Source organism: Balearica regulorum, chromosome Z, assembly GCF_011004875.1.
Source record: "Balearica regulorum gibbericeps isolate bBalReg1 chromosome Z, bBalReg1.pri, whole genome shotgun sequence".
Classification (NCBI taxonomy): Eukaryota; Metazoa; Chordata; class Aves; order Gruiformes; family Gruidae; genus Balearica; species Balearica regulorum.
The window spans coordinates 529,238-547,185 of NC_046220.1; the positions used below are offsets into that span (position 1 = coordinate 529,238).

Consider the following 17,948-nt stretch of genomic DNA (forward strand, 5'->3'; position numbering starts at 1 on the left):
TAGACTTGGGAAATGCAAAGTGAAATGGCAGTGCCAGGAGAGTGCATCGGCTCGGGTCTTGCTGGGGGCGTTGCAGTGGTGACTCAGGCCAGGGACACCCCGTCGCAGTGCGGCGCGGGTCGTGCCTGTGTTGTGGAGGTCAGCTGGCCAGCTGCTGCCCGCGGGAGCTGGTGCTGGACCGAGAGTCCCTGCTTCCCGATGTGAGCACACCACAGCTCAGAGCTTGGCATGGGGTGGAGCTGAGGGAGACCTGAGGTACCGCAGGAGGGGGCTGAAGCGTACGGGTGGTGACTGGGCAAGGGGGATCTGCTGGAGCTGACCCAAGCTGACTGTGACGGTAGCATCAGGTGGTGTACGTATCCTTCCGTGTCCTTCTGCATCCATTCCATGAACCAGACAGGCTCTCAGGTGGTGCCGTGAAAGGGATGCAAGCAAAGATGTGACCGTTATCCTTTGTCCTGCCTTTAAATTATGTGTGAAATCGCTGGTGATAAATTGCGTTGAGGGATTGGCTGTAATGGAAGACTAGTCAGAGCATCTTCTGGCAATATGTGTCTTGCTTGTAACCTCCTCTCAAAGACCCCTCGTGGTGTCACCATGCAGATACCCACGTCTATGCAAGGGATAAAATGAGACACTTCTTTGTAGGTCTCATCCTTGCGATGACTACTTACGCTCTGTCTTCTCTCTCCTCTTTGAAAGGTATTCAGGAATCTCCAGTACCAAATGGCCATTCTCTCCCAGGCAGAGATTTTCTTCGGAAACAGATGCGAGGAGACCTTTTCACTCAGCAGCAGCTAGAAGTGTTGGATCGAGTCTTCGAGAGGCAACATTATTCCGACATTTTCACAACAACTGAGCCCATCAAGCCAGAACAGGTACTATTGCAAACATTCAGTGTTTTCCAGATGTGTTTTCTGCTGGCAGAGGTCTGCTTGGTGGACATCACCAAACATTTCTCAGACACTCAGTAGAAAAACATGGAGAAAAGGTGTTGTATCAAGCCCTTCAGCCGAGTGCACGTTAGCCATAAAAGACCGAGTATTAAAAAATGAAGGAAAACACTTGTTGTGTAAACATTAGCAAGTGTTTGGGTATGAAATTACACCTGATCTGGGCCAGTTACATCAAATGAGTCCTTGAAGAGCATCACAGCTTTTGCTGTTGGATCAAAAGCAGGCTATGGAGGTAACAAGGAGAAGACTTGCAAAACTCAGTGCCTAATTTTCGTTCATAGTTAGCATGATTGTGCACACAAATAAGATTTTTGTATCCAGAAATGGCTTATTAGGCATGTAATTGGCCATTTGCTGAGAGAAACACCCAATTAGTATGTGAAGGTAAATTTGTTGCACCTACAGATTAGCAGTCTGTTTGAGAAGGACTTGGCACTAATTTTTTGGGAAAGTTCCATTTTTGCAGGCGCAGTACAGAAGCACATACAAGAACTGATGAGCTGTGTCTCTCTGTGTTCTTCTTCTTGGGCGGCAGCCTTTAATTTAGCTGCTGAGAGGGAGGTGGAAGTGTATATATTGCTGTCAGCACCAATATTGGTCTAGCTTGCTACTTAATGATGTATCTGGCCATTAATCCTCAGTGTTCTTAGTATTAGACCTGCTTTTCAGCAAGGTGGATGGGCTCTCAAACTGCAGGCAGACACTGAATTCCCTTGGAGGAATCTATACATTTGAGGGCCACTGGAGATTATCTCATGGCAGCCTACTACCACCGTGGTTCCAGTTAAGGAGTATGTTTTGGCGTACATTTTTTGAAAAATTGCGTACTTATGCTGAAAGTCATACGGCAGAGTAGAAATTCCTCACGCCTTTAAGCTCACATCTGTCATTTGTTGTTTCATTCATAGAGCCATTTGTTCTTCACCAGTTCCGTTTGTTTTTGTGGTTTGTGTTTGCTGAGGAACTCTGCAGATCTGAACTGAAGCTGGAAAAAGATGGGGAGGATGCTGAGGATGCTGAGGTCGATTTGATTTTTTAAAAACTCGCTAGGAAAGCCAAGGCGGCGGTGCCTGGAGGTGAAATGGCCTTTGCGTACCACTAGATGGTGGTTGTCCCGCCGGAACGCGGGTGGCACTGGCGAGGACAGGCTCTGCTCCCGCAGCCAGCCTTCTCGCGCGGGTCACTTCGAAGCTGTGTGGCATTAGATCTGTCCCTGCGGAACTTTCGTACGCCAAAAATGTCGTTACAAAGCGAGCAGTGATGGTAGAGGATCGTTTATTCCTTTCTGTGTTCTGAAGACGTGTCACAGTAGATCAAGGGACAGAGTCCAGCAGTGAGAGAGCGATTGCACAGGGATAAACTTTTACTGGTTTAATAGGAAGAATGGGAGAATTGAATGAGGATGGTGCTGGAGTAGCATGCTGATTGTCAAATATGGGATATTTGGCTGTTGGTGGAGCAAGGTTCTCCCTGGGTCCACATAAGCAGCTGTGACTAGAATGGCTGCGTAGCCAGATTAGTGAGATATGCTGCTATTAATTGGGTTAACAGGGTACTTTCTGCATGCTCTGGGAAGTCAAATAGATGCTGAGAAATGTGATATTATGATGCACAAAAGGTGCTTAGCAGAACCGCCTTGCCTAGCCACTTCTAAGTTTAATTACAGATGGAGCTTCTAGTTGTTCTATCAGTTGGAGCATTGTCGTTTGCTTTTGGAAGGCTGGGCAGTGGTTAATGGCTGTTTGGGGTTGGCTTCTGCTTTTTGGTGGGATGTACAGTGTAACTTTTAACCCGAACGCATGTGATCTGTATGATTAGCTCCGTTTCACAAGGATGCAGTATGAACTCCACTGCTTACCGAAGCATGTTTTACCTCTTTGGCCAGTCAAGTGCAGTGGTCATGATACTTAACCAAAGCAGGGAAGCTGTCTGGATCAGTTAGTAAGGCCAAAGAAATCAATGCGAAAGAAAATACTGAGAACATTAATGAAGCGACCTGGAAAACCAGAGTTGTCCCTGCAATAGACTGGTACAGTAAACCAGGACCTGCCTCCGGCATCTGGCTGTCCAGGGTGCTGCTGAACACAGATGTGGTGCTTTGGGAGGTAGGTCAGCGGTGGGTGTATGGAGTCCTGAGCTATTTCTGTAGAGGAAAATAAGGAAAAGATGCTCCTCATAGAGATGAGATGTGGGGAGAAGTCTAGTAGGAGCTGCTGACCCACTGCTTATCTGTTTTATTAGAAACATGGTCCAGTGGCAGCCAGCTGAATATCACTAATTTTACTTGGGCACAAAATCTTATTGATGTCCCTGCGCTCTTCACCTGAGGAGAGCTCCAAGTATTTTACTGGAAGAATTGCTATCTTTAGACAGGAAATTCCTTTTTCTCCCTGTTTTGTGGCTCGTCTCCAAGTCTTCCTCCTTGTTTGTGAGCTGGGAGCGGTCCCTTGGCCACAGAGAGTTGTGGCACGGGGGGGACAGATGCCCCGTGCACAGCAAAGCGTTTGTAGCCTCGGCATGCTCAGTCCCAAGCTGAGGGCTGGTTCCTGCTGCCCAAGGTCCTCCTGATGCATTTTCTGGGCAAAATTTAGCCTTGCCTGTTGGAAAGTGTGCATTGCCCCACGTGTAGGTAGACGTGTGATGGACTGTGTGGGAGTGCTTCCTCACCCCTGCCAAAGCCTTTGAGTGCTTCCAGTCTGTTTCCTTTACTTTTCCGTCTTTAACGTTTCCCTCAGTCCACCTGTATAAAATGGAGACTCATGAGTTATTTCTCACCTCAGAACACGTTGTGCTCTTGACAAGCATCATCTGAGTTTTCACATCTGCTGTAAGCTGTGCCTTCTACAGAGAGACCCGCAGGGAGTGAATACTTGTCTTCAGGGAAGGGCTCAGACAATGCTGAGAGAGAAGGCAACCACTGGACAATGACAGGAAAATAAAGTGTCAGACAGTCCTTTGTTCGGAAACAGTGCCCAGTGCATGCGCTGGGTGAGGCAGGGATCCCACCGCGGGTTCGTATAATTAAAGACTGCGCCAGACTGTGCGCATCGGGGGGGTAGAAGCCAGGCATGTCCCGTAATGTGCCTCATTTTGCCACCTCTCGCCTGGCGGTACGGCTCTGTGCGCCCCGGTGTGCGCTCCGCAGCGCTGGACGCGGCGCCTGCACATGTGGAGCTGGAGAAATGTGCGATGGCAGGTGAAGTCCAGCAGCTGGGAAGCCTGAGGATGAGGGCTGACTGCAAACGGAGTCAAGTCCTCTTGTGTCTGTACGGACAGGGGAGTAACCGGGCCATAAAGTCAGTGCTCTACTAGCCTTTCCCCACCTCCCCCCAACAGGAACCTGCTATAAACATAAATCCGTGTATAAACTTAATGTCTTTCCCTCACGTTTGTGTTCTTTTGTGCTCAGTTTTTGCAAACAGCCCATGATCTATTTGCACTGGCTGCAAATGTTGATGGAAAACTGATTTAACATATTTCTGGGCACAGATTTTGAAATGCACATGGTGGTGTGTCTGCAACACAACCACTGCACTGCTGTTCTGCTTGTGGCCACTGGCCACCAGCACCGTGCAGCTCTTTCGTCAGCTGGGCCAAAGCCCATGGCTGGAATGCCAGGTAATCCTCAGGTCCCAGGGATGGAAAGCCTTCACAGCGTCTGCCTCCTGGACTGGCAGCAGCTCCTGCTCTCCTCCCTGTGCCTCTTGATGCGCGTGTGGTTGGGCCCGGCCGCTCCCCGCTGTGTGGGCTCTGCAGGGCAGTCCCGCTGCCCACGGGGAAGGCTGGCTGTGTGACTTCCCTCGGAGCAAAGCCATACTGACAGGAGGAGCAGCTTTTGCCTGCCTGCCCTGGAGTTGTCCTGTACAGCTATGTCCATGGTGGACCACAGCACTCCCAGCCAGCCCCTGTCACAGGCAAACCCCCACCGCTCGTAGTCGCTGCACCGACAATTCAGATTTTATCCCAAACTGCTGCACATCCCATGTCTATCCTATGCACAGAGCTGCTGCTCTGAGTGGTGTGATTTTCCAGTGCCTCGTCCATCAGGAGCATCCAGCTGGAGGAGCTGGAGGTGCTGGCTGTCCTCAGCAAACCCCTCTGCCTGACTGCTAGTCCGTTGTCCTCCGGGGGCTTCCCGTGATTCCAGCCAGAGGGATGGCGGAGCTCCTCCCAGCTCCCTGGGGAAGCTGTCCCGGGCTAGCCGAACGCACGGCATCGCTCGTGTCAACCCTTGACTCAAATGCATTTGCCAGTTGCAGCATGGAGAGGAGATGTTTCTGGAAATCATGGCCTGGGAAACAGCCACCAGCCGGGGAACTTCGGGCATGGGAGGCTGCACGGGTGCAGGGGCACGGCTGGGATCACAGACCGACGTGCTTTTGGTGGCTGTGAGAACAGGATTAATGCCTCTACAGGGGAAAATACAGCAGGGTCGGCTCGACAGGAAAGGCAGTGCATTAATTTCCTCATCATAAAGAAGAGAATTATCTATGCTGGATTTCTGTCCACGACAGAAATGGATTCTCTTGTATTTTCAGCTCCACACATGGGTCCAATCGAATACTCATTGAAGCCAAGAGGAATATTTCTATTGACTTCAATAGACTTTAGATCAGGGCCATAATGAGGCATAACATGATGTGACCAGATTCAACACTATGTAGGTCACCGATGTAGAAGAAAACTGCTTGCCTCTAATAGCAGATAATTCCCAGGCCCTTGCTGATGCTTTCCCATTGCTTTTAGCTAGAACTAAACTGAATATCAGTTCTCGGATTCATTTCTGGATAAAATGTAAATATTCTGGGCTTAGGTCAAAACCAGTAACCTGGCAAATGCATACTAATAAATGTATTCATAATACGCAGTGCACATAAGTCTGGATCTGGAGATAAGCATAGGCAGATTAAATTTAGATAACTAATTAACCTGAAAAAATTACTAATAAATTGGAAAAAAAAAAAAAAAAAGGAAGAATTGCACAAAGTTACATACTGATTGTCCTCTGTTTGAGAGAGAATTGTGATGAAGGATATCACTGAACTGATCAAGAGAGGAGAGTAAGTCCTTTCAAAAATCTTCAGGGTTTACTTTCTGTCCAAGTATGTGCCAGATTTGAAAGAGGAATCTCTTTTTTTCACTCTAAGGAGCTGTGTTGGATAGGGTGTTTGCAGGAATGCAGCTCCTGAGAACATGGAGATGCACAGTCCTCCTTACAGTACCAGGGAAAGTCCAAGATAAAGCCAGAAGGTATGACCCATTTTTTCCTTTTTAAATATGACTCACTCTAAAACTGCAGTTACTGGAGAAGCAGAAGGAAGGAATGAACTGCAGGACTATATGCTTGGTCCTGGTTTCTGGAGTGTGAATAATGTTTTTTTCCTGAGGGACACTACCTTTGGGTGGACAGAGACTGCTGAGGATCTTCTTAAAATACCCTGAGACTTGCAATGAGAAATGAAGAGCTAATATTTGCTTGCATTTTCCCAAAACTTTATGTTGTCCAGTAACTGAAAATTATGGCACTAAGTCATGGGTACATTTGAACATCCAGAGTCATTGACCCATCAATGAGCGCTGGCAGCCCAGAAAGCCACCCGTGTCCTGGGCTGTATCACCAGCAGCGTGACCAGCAGGTCGAGGGAGGGGATTCTGCCCCTCTGCTCCGCTCTGCTGAGACCCCCCTGCAGTGCTGCGTCCAGCTCGGGGGTCCCCAGCACAAGAAGGACACGGAGCTGTTGGAGCGAGGCCAGAGGAGGCCACGGAGATGCTGCGAGGGCTGGAGCACCTCTGCTGTGGAGACCTCAGGCTGGGAGAGTTGGGCTGGTTCAGCCTGGAGAAGAGAAGGCTGCGGGGAGACCTCAGAGCCCCTTCCAGTCCCTGCAGGGGCTCCAGGAAAGCTGGAGAGGGGCTGGTGCCAAGGGCAGGGAGTGACAGGCCAAGGGGAATGGCCTGAAGCTGCAGGAGGGGAGATGGAGATGGGATGGGAGGCAGCAATCCTTCCCTGTGAGGGTGCTGAGGCCCTGGCAGAGGGTGCCCAGAGAAGCTGTGGCTGCCCCTGGCTCCCTGGCAGTGTTCAAGGCCAGGTTGGATGGGGCTTTGGGCAACCTGGGCTAGTGGGGGGTGTCCCTGCCCATGGCAGGGGTGGCACTGGGTGGGCTGTGGGGTCCCTGCCCACCCAAACCATTCCAGGATTCGATGAAATCTTTTCTTGATCTGCCACCTGCAGAAGTGATGTGAACATGCCAGTACAAGCTCTTACCCAAGGCTTGTGTGACGCATTGCGTGAATGAAGAGAAACTTAAACAGCAAAACAAATCAACACGTGGCTTGACAAACGGACACAAATGCTAAAATTGAATGAAAAAAGGACAGAAACAAAGGAACAAGAAAAGTGGAGTTTAGGATCCACCTGCCAGCTCTGCAGACAGCTCCTCGTGTGCAGGCAGAGTCCGGCAGGCAGCCGGGCAGAAGGCATGCCCGCGCTGGGTTTGGCACCCAGTGCCATGGCAGAACTCACCCTCGGCTCCGCGGGTGGACGTGGCGATCGGGGGTCGCGGGGCGAGGAATGAGTTTGTGGCGGCTGCATTACCCCCGTGCCGCACCGTGCCGGCGGCCAGTCCCTCGCCCCACGCCGGCAGAGGTTGGCCAGGGCGGCAGCAGGACAGGGATGGGGATGGCTGGGGGGCAGCCGGCGGGTGCTGCGTGGTCACCCCCACTTTGCCGGCACCGCGAGCCCCTCTGCCTGCAGGAAGGGGCGGGCGAGGACAAGCGTCGGCAGCGCGGAGAGGAGCAGCCAGCGAGGACGGTTCTGCGGTTTTTACAGCTGCGCCTCTTCCAGCTGAAACCTCCTCTGATCCAGTCTGTGGCTTTATTGGTGGGAGGGGAAAAAAAACAACTCTAAAATCCAGCCTAAGAGAGCACATCAGGAGAGGAAAAACCTTCCCATATTTACTCTCAGTAGACTATTAAACAACACCAGGCTATTAATTTGGCTTTTGAGTCTTCACTAAAGCCCATAAAAGCGCACAGTTGTCAAATGGAGTTCATTTTAATTTCCTTTCAATCACAGTAAATTATTCAGGTGATAAATCAGCTGGGGCAGCCTCCTGGCTGTAATAGAAACCCTAATTCCTGGCTAATTATCCAGCCCATTGCTGCCAGCAGATCAATACCCCTACCGAATGGAAAGGGCGCGGGGTCTGGGCGGGCAGGGTGGCGGAGGGACGGCAGCTGGGAGCACCGCGGGCGCCCGTGACCCCCACCCCGTGCGGGGGCTGCGGGGGGCTGAGCTGTGCTGAGCTCCCTCCTTCCCCCACGCGTAAGGGGACGCGTTCCCCGGGCAGCAACGTGGGCCAGGGCAGCCGTGGCTCGGCTGCGTGCCCAGCTGCCTTCGCCGTGCTCAGGCGTGTAGGGGATGGAGCTTGCTGGGGGCCGGAGGGGATTTTGGGGCTCTCCCGCTCTGGGCTGACCCCGCTGTGCTCTTGCTGCTCGGTGGGTTTGCCGCAGTTGTTCTGTTGATTCCCTGAGTTCGGGACTTTGCTGCTGGTCTGGAAGATACAGCGTGACGAGTGCTTGCGTGGTGTAGAACCGGGCTGCGTGCGTCGCAGGGAACGTGTGTGTGCCGCGGGGATGTCCTCACTGCTGGGGCTGCCCAGCTCTGCCGGATGGTGGTTAGAGCAGGCAGAGATGGGGGGAGTGTCCTTCGAGGGAGTCAGAGGCTACTCAGAAGGAGATTTCAGGCTGGTAGTATTTTTTCTTGCCAAGTAGTACCTTTCAATAATGGTAAAAGTTGAAGAGGTATAAAAAAGACTGGAGAGGACCAGCACTCAGCTGTGACACAGGGCATTTCACCGGGAAGGAGCAGCAGCTCTTTGGAGATAACGGTTGCACTTACCCCCATCTCCTTGCCTCGGAGGGTTGATCAAGAGCTGCTTCGTGCACAAAGCCCTTCGAGCCCTGAGACGATGCTGCCAACCGTGGCCTCCGGTTCATGGAGAGCCATCAGCTCCCGCTGAAACAACAGGTTGTTCTGCAGAGGCGTTGGGTAGAGCTCCTCCATCCACCAGCATCCCCCGGATGCTCCGGGGAGCTCAGAGCTCTGAACTGCCCTTGGCTTCTGCAGGCTGAGCCTTCAGCACACGAGACTGTGTGTAGGATCTCATTCCTGGTCACCGTCACTCTGATTGTCACGTACTTGCATCACGGTGGTACTGGGAGGACCCCACAGGCAGCGTGGGGCTGAGAGCTTTGTGCACTGACTGTCTAGGGAAGAGCAGTGTCCCCGAGGGTCTGGCTGTCTGGATGGAGAAGATGAGTAATGGCCGGGGAGAGGAAAGCAGTTTCTCCTGCAGTGCAGATCAAGAGGGAGCAGTGACTGGTCCATGGTGCCGCAGAGGGGCTGAAGCCTCCTCGGCAGAGTCTCTTCTCTGAGCCCTCCGTCCTTCCATCACGCTGCTGGGGCAGCGGGGGCTGCACCACCTCCTCCTTTGGCTCTGCTCTGTTTTAGGGTCAAGAAGGAGAAAACAAACCTACCGTGTTGTTTCTTCCTGCTGAAAACCAGCTTTTATGAGTAGAAAGCCTTGTCTTTTAGAACTGCAGCAGAAAGCACAGCTCCTTGGGCCAACACTTCCCATTTGTATCCTTGCTGCTTTGCCCTCCCTCACAAGCGGTTTTTTTGTGCACGAGCTTCTGAAGTCTGAACACAATTCCCCGAGTGTGCCGCCTTGTTGTGACATGTCGTGTCGGGCGGTGACAGTCACAGCAGACTGTGTTGTATGACACCCGGTATTTTGTGTGACAGTGGGGCTGCGATGGCGGGCAGTTTTCTGGGGAAGCAGCATGACAGGAGCCGTGTATCCTGCTAACGTATCTCTGCATCAGCATCATCTTTGCAAAGAGCACCCTGCAGCTTGCGTGGACATCCGGGATGTCTGTCTGAGCAGGGGCTGGAATTGAAACGTCTGGTCTTTGAGTAAGCAAAAGAGGTGGGAAGCAGCCCACGCGGGATAACCCAAGGGATGCCCGCTCCCATGTCCAGGCAGCCCTGGGGATACCCCGTGCCCCCACCTGAGCTCAATGCCCCTTCCCATGGGTGACCAGTTTTCCTGCTTCGTCTGGAAGCGGTGAGCAGCCTGGGGTCGGGATTTCTCCTGCAAGATTTTCCAACAGAGGAAAGCATTTCCAGGGGTCTGCAGTGCCCGGCATGCAACGCCTCGGCAGCGCTGCTCTGCTGAAGGGAAGCTGCTGCCAGAGGACGGAGCCGGGATTTCACCGCGCTGACCCTGATGTGCTGGCGCTGCGTGGAGGTACTTCTTACCCTGTAAGGAAACCCACGGGCTGTTTCTTGTCATTCTGGGTCTCGCTGTCTCAACCAGGCTTCAGTGAGTCAGAGCCTGAAGAATCAGACCAAAAAGGGAATAAAAGGAGCCACTGGGCCATGCCTGCTTCGTCCCTCTCCTCCCAGCAACGTGTGGCTAAATCAGCGCAATGAAACCAAGCTGGGGGAGAGCAGCAGTGCGTGGGTTCGCGGGATTTTAGGGTGTATTTAAAAAACTAGAGCCCTCCCAGTGCCTGTTGCTTTGTCGGAGCAGCCCCAGCGATGGCCTGGGTTTACGCTGATGGTGCTTCCCTCCGAGTCTGCTGCATCGGCCTTGCTGGGGCTCGTCCCCCTGCTCACGTGGCTTTGCCTGGGGACCACGTCTGGCTCCGGCGGGGCAGAGCACGGGTACGTCTCCTACCCGGAGGAGTCCTTGTCGCCTCCTCCCCTTGCCCCAGCAGGGAGGGGGAATCCCAAAATACCAAGGTAGCCAATGCCTTCAGGAATTGCAGCGTGTTCCTGGGTTTTAACACCCCCGCTGACTGCTCTCGGATGTGACCATATGTGAAAACACAAATTCCCGAGTTAAAGGAAAGGCCTGGAGCTCCGACATCTCCTTTGTCCGTGTCTCTTTCCTCTTTGCTCTGTACGGACGCAGTGGGGGTGTTTTTTGCCCCGGGCAGGTTCCCTGGGCTGTGCGGAGGCTCTTGCAGAGGGGGTGTCGGTGCCGCGCGGCACGGGTGGCAGCACCAAGGGCACCGTGCCGGTGGGTGGCTGTGCTGGCCCTGGCATCCCGGTGATGCTCCCGGCTCCGGCGCACACGCGCGGCTGAGGCTGCGGGAGCCGAGGTCCAGTGCTTTCAACGGCAGAGCAGCGCCCCGGTGACCGGGCATAGCTGGGGGCTCCTCGGGGCCTGGAATGCCCTTGAGGAGGAGCGCGGTGTGCTTTTTACCGAGGGTCTGGGGGAACGCCGTTTGGAAATTGCAACTTTAGCAGCGTTTCTGTCAGGTAATGCTGGCTGGGGATGCTTTGCCAGTCACCAAACTTCACCTCAGCACTTTACACCAGCTTTACACTCAGAGCTTAGGGACAACAAGGGAACACAAAGTCCTGCAAAGGCAGCGGGTGATGCCCTCCAGGAGCCTCACCACAGCTTCCGTAAGTGTGGTATGGCAGTGGGAAATTTAAGAAAAACTTTCCCCTCTTGTTAACTTGCCAGAAGTGTCCACGTTTCCTTGCAATTTGCGAGCTGACTTTGAGTAATTGTGTCTCTTTGTTCATCATGTGTTTTGCGATAAATAGCTAGGCTTTTTCAGTTTAGAGAGGTAAACCAGGTCTACCAGCTCAGCAAGTTTTAAATAAAAAAAATCACATCTTTGTCTTCAGTGGAGTCTTCCTTCCCAGGTTTCATGTCACCAGCTGACAGCTAATTGAAAGTCTGTCATTACAGAAAAGTCACAGACAGTAGCCAGTCACACAGTAGACTCTGCCTGAGAGCTGAAGCAGAGCGGTGATTTACTGGCCACCGTCAGATTTTCAATATCACATCAAGGCGTAATATATGAGTAAGATGAGTAGAATTATAATTGCTCATGTAGTCTTTGTCCCTTTGAAAAACAATAGGGGAGTCATCCATGCACTTGGCAGTGTGCATGTATGTGATGCTCCACTTGCGCAGGAAAACAGATGTGGAATTGTCCCGAAGCTGGCTTTCTTTGTGGAAAAAGACAACGTTGTGTAATGGCACCAGTCGGCCAAGATTATGTTATAGCAAAATTGACCGACCTCCTTGTGTCTGTGTTAGAGAGGGAGAGAGGAATCTGTGAGCAGACACGCTTGCCCGTTGATTTATTTACTGCCTAGCCTGCTCACATTATATCTGAGGGGAAGGGCTTGCCCTGGCGTTCGAAGAATGGATCGAGACTTCTGTTCTTAGTCCCCGGTAAACATCTCGATCCCACAGGCTTTGAATAGTTTCAAGTATAGTTTCTACCCTTTGGTTTGGAAATCACCGCTGTTTTATGCTCATTCTGTAGGCTTTCTCTGAATCTGTCCATGACTTTCACTTACAAATACGGGTTTCTCAAAGTACGCTCTCTACACGGCGGTTGAACACCTGGAGATCTCAATGTGCTAAAGCACCTTGGAAGGAGCCAAACTCTTCACGGTGGGGCATGGTGGGAGTACGAGAGAAGAGGCATGAGCTGACGCAGGAGAGGCTCTGCAGGGCCCCGGGAGCAGCTCTTCCCCCAGGACAGTCAGGCAGGGCACAGGTTGTCCTCAGAAGTTGTGCAGTCTCCATCCGTGGTGGTTTTCAAGACCCAGCTGGGTAAAGCCAGCCCTGGCCCCGCGGCTAGCCGTGCTTTGAGGGACCTCTGGAGCTTCCTTCCAACCTGCATTGTCCTGTGACCGTGATGTCCAGGTACCTGCTGTTCATTCCAACTCCCGTGATGTGACTTAGGGAAACTTGTTCGGTTGCAATGGACAATGTGAAAAGCGTGGCTGGGGCGGGAGAGCGGCGCCTGGTTCACACAGTGTGCAGGACGAGATGGAGAGCTGTCTGGGATGCAGCGCCCAGCAGCCTAAAGCAACTTGCTCAGCGTGGATGCTGGGTCTTCACAAGAATGCCGTAGTTTTGGGTTGCCATTATGTCAGGAAGGGATTAAATGGAACCACCTACGGAAGTGGTTGTATGATCACAAAAAACAATTGTGGAGCTAAGCCATTTCCAGAAAACGGGCCAGTTTCAAAATTCCTCTCTGCTCACATGAATAACGGCCACTTAAAAATCTGGTGGCAGCAGAATTTGCTGAAATGAAAAAAATAATTAAATCTGAAGGGACGGAAACTCTTACGTTAGGAGAGCAGCTGAACACGTAGGGGGATGGTTTCAGCCCTGCTCCTCTCACCTTGAAAATGTAATTGAATAAGGGCAACCTTGGATTGGCGGGGGTTTCCTCCGCTCGCTCTGCGTGCTGCAGCGGTCCCAGAGCTGGGCTGGGCTCTGACTCCGTCCGGACGGGTCACGATCAGAGACGTGACCGGAGGGCTGGGGCAGAACGAGGTGCTGGGGGCAGCGGGTGCCTTTCCGAAATGGGAGCTGTGGAGTGGAGCCAGGCAGAAACACTGTGCTCGTCAAACGCTGTGTTTGATTAGGAGTGTTTGACCAGTTGTTGAGACCTGTCTAGATAATTAAAAGAGATGATTAAGTAACATAAAATTAAGGTACACAAGAAATTGTCATCAGATTATGTGCCTGGTGAGTGGTTTTCAAGCATCGCCGAGTTGAGAGGCTGCCGCAGTGGGAGTTTTTTGCTGCAGGCACAGACCCCACGTCCGCGCTTTGGTCAGGCAAACGGTTGCTCTCTGGTTCTTGTGACTGTAGAGAAAAGTTTGATGATATGACCCCAAACACACTTGTGGCACAAGAACCGGGCGGCTGCTGGGGCGGGAGACGCTCGGGTCACACCGGCAGCAGGTTCCCTCCTGGTTGTCTGATGCTGTTTTCTCACTGTGATGTTTCATGGCGTGTGCGGCACCCGGCCGTCTCCAGTGCCGCTGACGTTTTAGCGGCAAAATGATGATTATTACAACAGCAGCATGTCTGGCTGAGCCTGTCTTTCCAACAGAGAATGTTTTGATAAAACCTGAAATGTTTCACCAAAACCTGTCATCTTTGATGATATTTCCGCATAGGAATTCCTTCGCTGGAGCCTTTCATGATAGTGAGGAGGTGCAGAGCCTCCAGCAGCGGCAGGCTGTGGGCGTCATCAGACTCTTTTTTCCTTGGAAGCAGCACCCTATAAGTACCCTATAGGTACCCTATAGGTACCACAGTCACTGGTCAGCCTGCCTCTGTTTTCTTCGTTTTCTATACCCGTGTGCAGATAATTTCTGACGTTTCTAGGTGTTTTTTCTGAAGCCGAGGAACCCCGCGGGCAGGCAGGGTGGATGGGGCAGAGGCGTGGGTGACTGTCCTGCCCCGGTCTCCAGCGCCTTGTCCCGAAGCCTCCACGCTCCAGACATCATGCTGGCCGGGTCTGGTTGTCAGCGGGTCTCAGCTCATTAGCTGGGGGCAAAAATAGCTGAAGGTTTACCCCACGAGATGAGTGGGGTTCAGAGCCCGTTAATCCTGAGCGGACGTCACAGGGAAGGAAGCATCACATCGTTCCCCCGATTCTCCCCCCGCAAAGGGTTTCCATTCACACGTGCGAAGGGGAAGGAGGGTGCCCTCACCTCGCAGCCCCCGAAGCCCCCCCCGGCACATCTCGTTTGCTGCACAAAACTCTCTGGTTAAGGGATCCAAGCCCGGGGAGTCGCGTTGCCCTCCGTCAGAGCACGCGTTATTCCCACGGGGTTCGGTCCCTGCTCCCTCCCTAACCCCGCGCCCCCGACACCGGAAAGTGCTTCAGAAATCTTCCAAGAGCAATGTTTGTCCTCATATTTCTAGCTTTACTGTGAAAATATCATAATGAAAAGTCTCTTTTAATATCGTGTCCCTTCCCAGGAAAGAAACGAAAGAAAAACTTTGGAAAAATGTGTTTGTGTATTTGGGTTTTTTTTGATGAGGTCAGTTCCATGTTGGGGATTTGACGGGGCATTGCAGGGAAAGTTGCCACCCCCAGAACAGAAACCAGAAGAGTCCTGATCCCCATAGGTTCAGCTGGCTCCCAGGAACACCAACAGGAAGAGTGAAAGTCTTTTGGAAAAGGAAGAATGTGTGCTTGTGACCAGCTTTGAAAGTGGCCTGGAATTCCGGAGTTTGTGGGTTGATACGCCTTTGTACAACTTTGACTTTGCAAGACGCCACGGAACACAGCAAACTCCGTGGCTTTCTCTGTTGGCGTTCATCTGGGTAGAGATTCGGTGCACCCGGAGCTGCAGCAGCTGCCGAGGCTTTGGCTGCCTGGGGGGCTTGGTCCGTGGTGAATGCTGCCCGGGGTATTTTCTCATGGGGTACTGCTTTGAAACCAGTTTATTGTGCACGATACGAAATATGGTACAGAGGGAAGGACGAAAGGATTCTCAGATGGCATTTGTGAAATACCTTCAGATAGTTCTTCTGAAAGCGTTACAGAAATATAAAAGTTGTTCTTGCAAATGTGCACAAGACTCCTCAAGTGTCAGTAGGATGGATTAAAAAGATTGCAAGGCAATATTGGTGTAAACTTCACATGCGTTCCCAGTGCGCCGTCATACCTCTTGTTGGTATTTCTCCATAGGGAAATGCTTGACCGTGCTGGGGGTTGTGTTTCCTTCCCTGCTTACCCATGCTGGGTGCTTCAGCGGAAGCAGCGGAGCCACCGTGACGGAGGATTGTCCGTTTTCCGTCCTTCTGTGGCTGAAATTGTTATGGCTGGGGGTGAAAATGTCCAGCTCCTGTCCTGAGAAACAACATGTTTCAGCAATATATTGTGGCAATAAGTGGCATAAAGGTGTTACGTGCTGGGTTTACAAAAGGCAAACTGCTTTTTCCACCAGGGTGGGGTGCATTATGCTTTATTTTAACTGGGAGCGTTATGCTTTATTTCAGTCGGGTGCTCCCTTTTTTCAGCGTTGCATGTAGGATGGAAGAGGCTGCTGACAGGGCAGCGAGGCGCCTGGTCAGTTTGTGCTGGAGGGGGAGAGGAGCCACGGGAGGAGAGGGTGGGAAGGAGGGGGAGAGGAGAAACACCCTGCGCGAACCCATGGGGTTGCTGGAGGGGAGCAAGCGGGGACTGCCCCGGGGGTTGGGGGGGGAGGAGGAGGGCTGGGAGAAGAGAGGTTGGAGGGGGCACAGGGAGATGCTGTTTCGGGGAGGAGATGCCTGTGCAGTCGGCTGCGATGCAGCAGTCAGGATGGGTGTGCAGTGCCGGCATCGGGAGGAGGCTCCGGCAAAATTTGTGGTGCAATTTCTGCATTCCTCAGGAAACCAAACGGGGATGTTCTGGCATGGAAACGGCAGGGAGGAGCCGGCGCAGGGGCTGCGAAAGCACGCCTGGCGAGCCCGGAGCCCGGGCAGCGCTGAGGAGGGAGGGTGGGAGCTGGAGCGAGTCGTCGTTTGTGTCCTGGAGGAAACTGAGGCCTATTTGTGCTGAGGGAGAAAGGAGCTGTTGAGGGTAAAGGTATGAAACCTGCAGATCCTGGCAAGAACAGAGGTCGGCTCTCGCCGCCGCTGTGCTGTCGCTGTTCGTCCAGGTGCTTGTCGTTGGCCTGGGGAGGCTGAAATCGGGAAGGGCACCGGGGCGCACGTGTCCGTTTCCTTCCCTTGGGCTGGCCCGCTCATGGCTGTCTGCGGAGCCTTCTGCCTCCAGACCGGCCGGGAGAGAGTCTGCCCCAGCCGGGGCTGCGATGGCCGCTGAAACGCTCGCTTGGGAAGCACCTGCAGGTCTCTGCTTTCTTCCCACCAGACCTTCCAGGAGGGGCTCAAGGGCAGCGGGTGCTGCGAGGGACGGCAGACGTACGGGCCCATCACCCCCGTACGCGTGCCCGGCACCACGCGCTGCCCAGACCTTGCTTTTATTTAGTCTGCTAGCTCTGCCTAAGAAATGATAACAACAACAACAGTAAAAAAAAGGAATGATTTCAGCGGCGAGCGCAGGCTGTGTTGTGGGGTTTTGTTGTTCACCACGGGCAGCCGTGGTGCGCGCCTGTGCGTGCGTGTGTGCGCGCACGGGTGTGATTTACTGGCCTGTGCAATGCCACATGTCTTTAAAATTACAGTGCCCATTTCCTGCTGAAATAATTTCTACAAAGAGAGGCTCCTATTACAGCAAGAGGAGCGTGGACGTCATGATTTATTATTATTTATGGTCCCAGGGCCTTGTTTATGCACGATGGGTTAGGTGCTCAGGATAGAAATGCCATTATGCAAATGACATTGAATGTCCTTACTGAGCCTAAATAATTTTTGTGTTGGACGATTAAACCTCATCTGTTATTGATATGGGCTGCAGTCGGGCTATTAAAGAGTCCCAACAGTACTTACTCCCAGTAATGGGAAAATTGAGAGGAAGAGGCTAAACAATTGCCTCAAGTGTGCCGTGATTGTCTGGTAGGAGTGGAACATAACGAACCCCCTGAATGGAAATCGTGTTTACTACTTAGGGATAAATAAAAAGGGAGAACATGCAATAAATTACGCTTTGTGATGTGAATCGGCGCACCAGAGAATTTGCGTACTTTCAATTTATTTATTTGAAATTATTTTTTGGAGGGGGAGGGTGGAAGGGCCGTAGATACCGGGAGCAGCCAGGAAGGATTCCCGCAGCGCGTGCCCCCAGCCGGGCGGCTGGGGAGAGCCGTCCTCCTCGGCAGCCGCGCCGCCACCGCGCCGTCCGCTTTGACACAGCTGTGCGGTCACATTTTGATCAGTGTTGATAGCTTATGAATTCCAAAATTGACAAAATTTACAGAAAAATGAGGATAATCCATCTTCCTTAGCAGCCTGTCAGGAGCTGGCTATACTTCATAATCTTCAATTACAGATGCTATTTTCAGACATTTACATGCAGATATTAGAACAAAATGAAAATGAGAAACAAAGAGCGAATGGAAATGCAGCTATTTATATGTATAAAAGAAAAACAACAGGTAAATTCTAGGCATTTAGATTGGATTTGGGGGTCCCTTTGGAAAATCTGAGAACGGCTGCGTCTGCTTATGGGTTGCAGCGTGGAAATGTAAAACGTAGC

At 52.2% G+C, this 17,948-nt stretch overlaps 1 protein-coding gene across 4 annotated transcripts in view; it reads left to right on the top strand.

Moving 5' to 3' along the window:
• PAX5 (paired box 5) overlaps positions 1-17,948 on the top strand; it is a 140,962-nt gene that overhangs the window by 51,219 nt on the left and 71,795 nt on the right. For all 4 annotated transcript variants that reach the window (XM_075739786.1, XM_075739787.1, XM_075739788.1 and 1 more), the window contains one exon: positions 703-878. In XM_075739786.1, the coding sequence (XP_075595901.1) occupies positions 703-878 (176 nt within the window). The remainder of the gene's footprint in view (positions 1-702; positions 879-17,948) is intronic.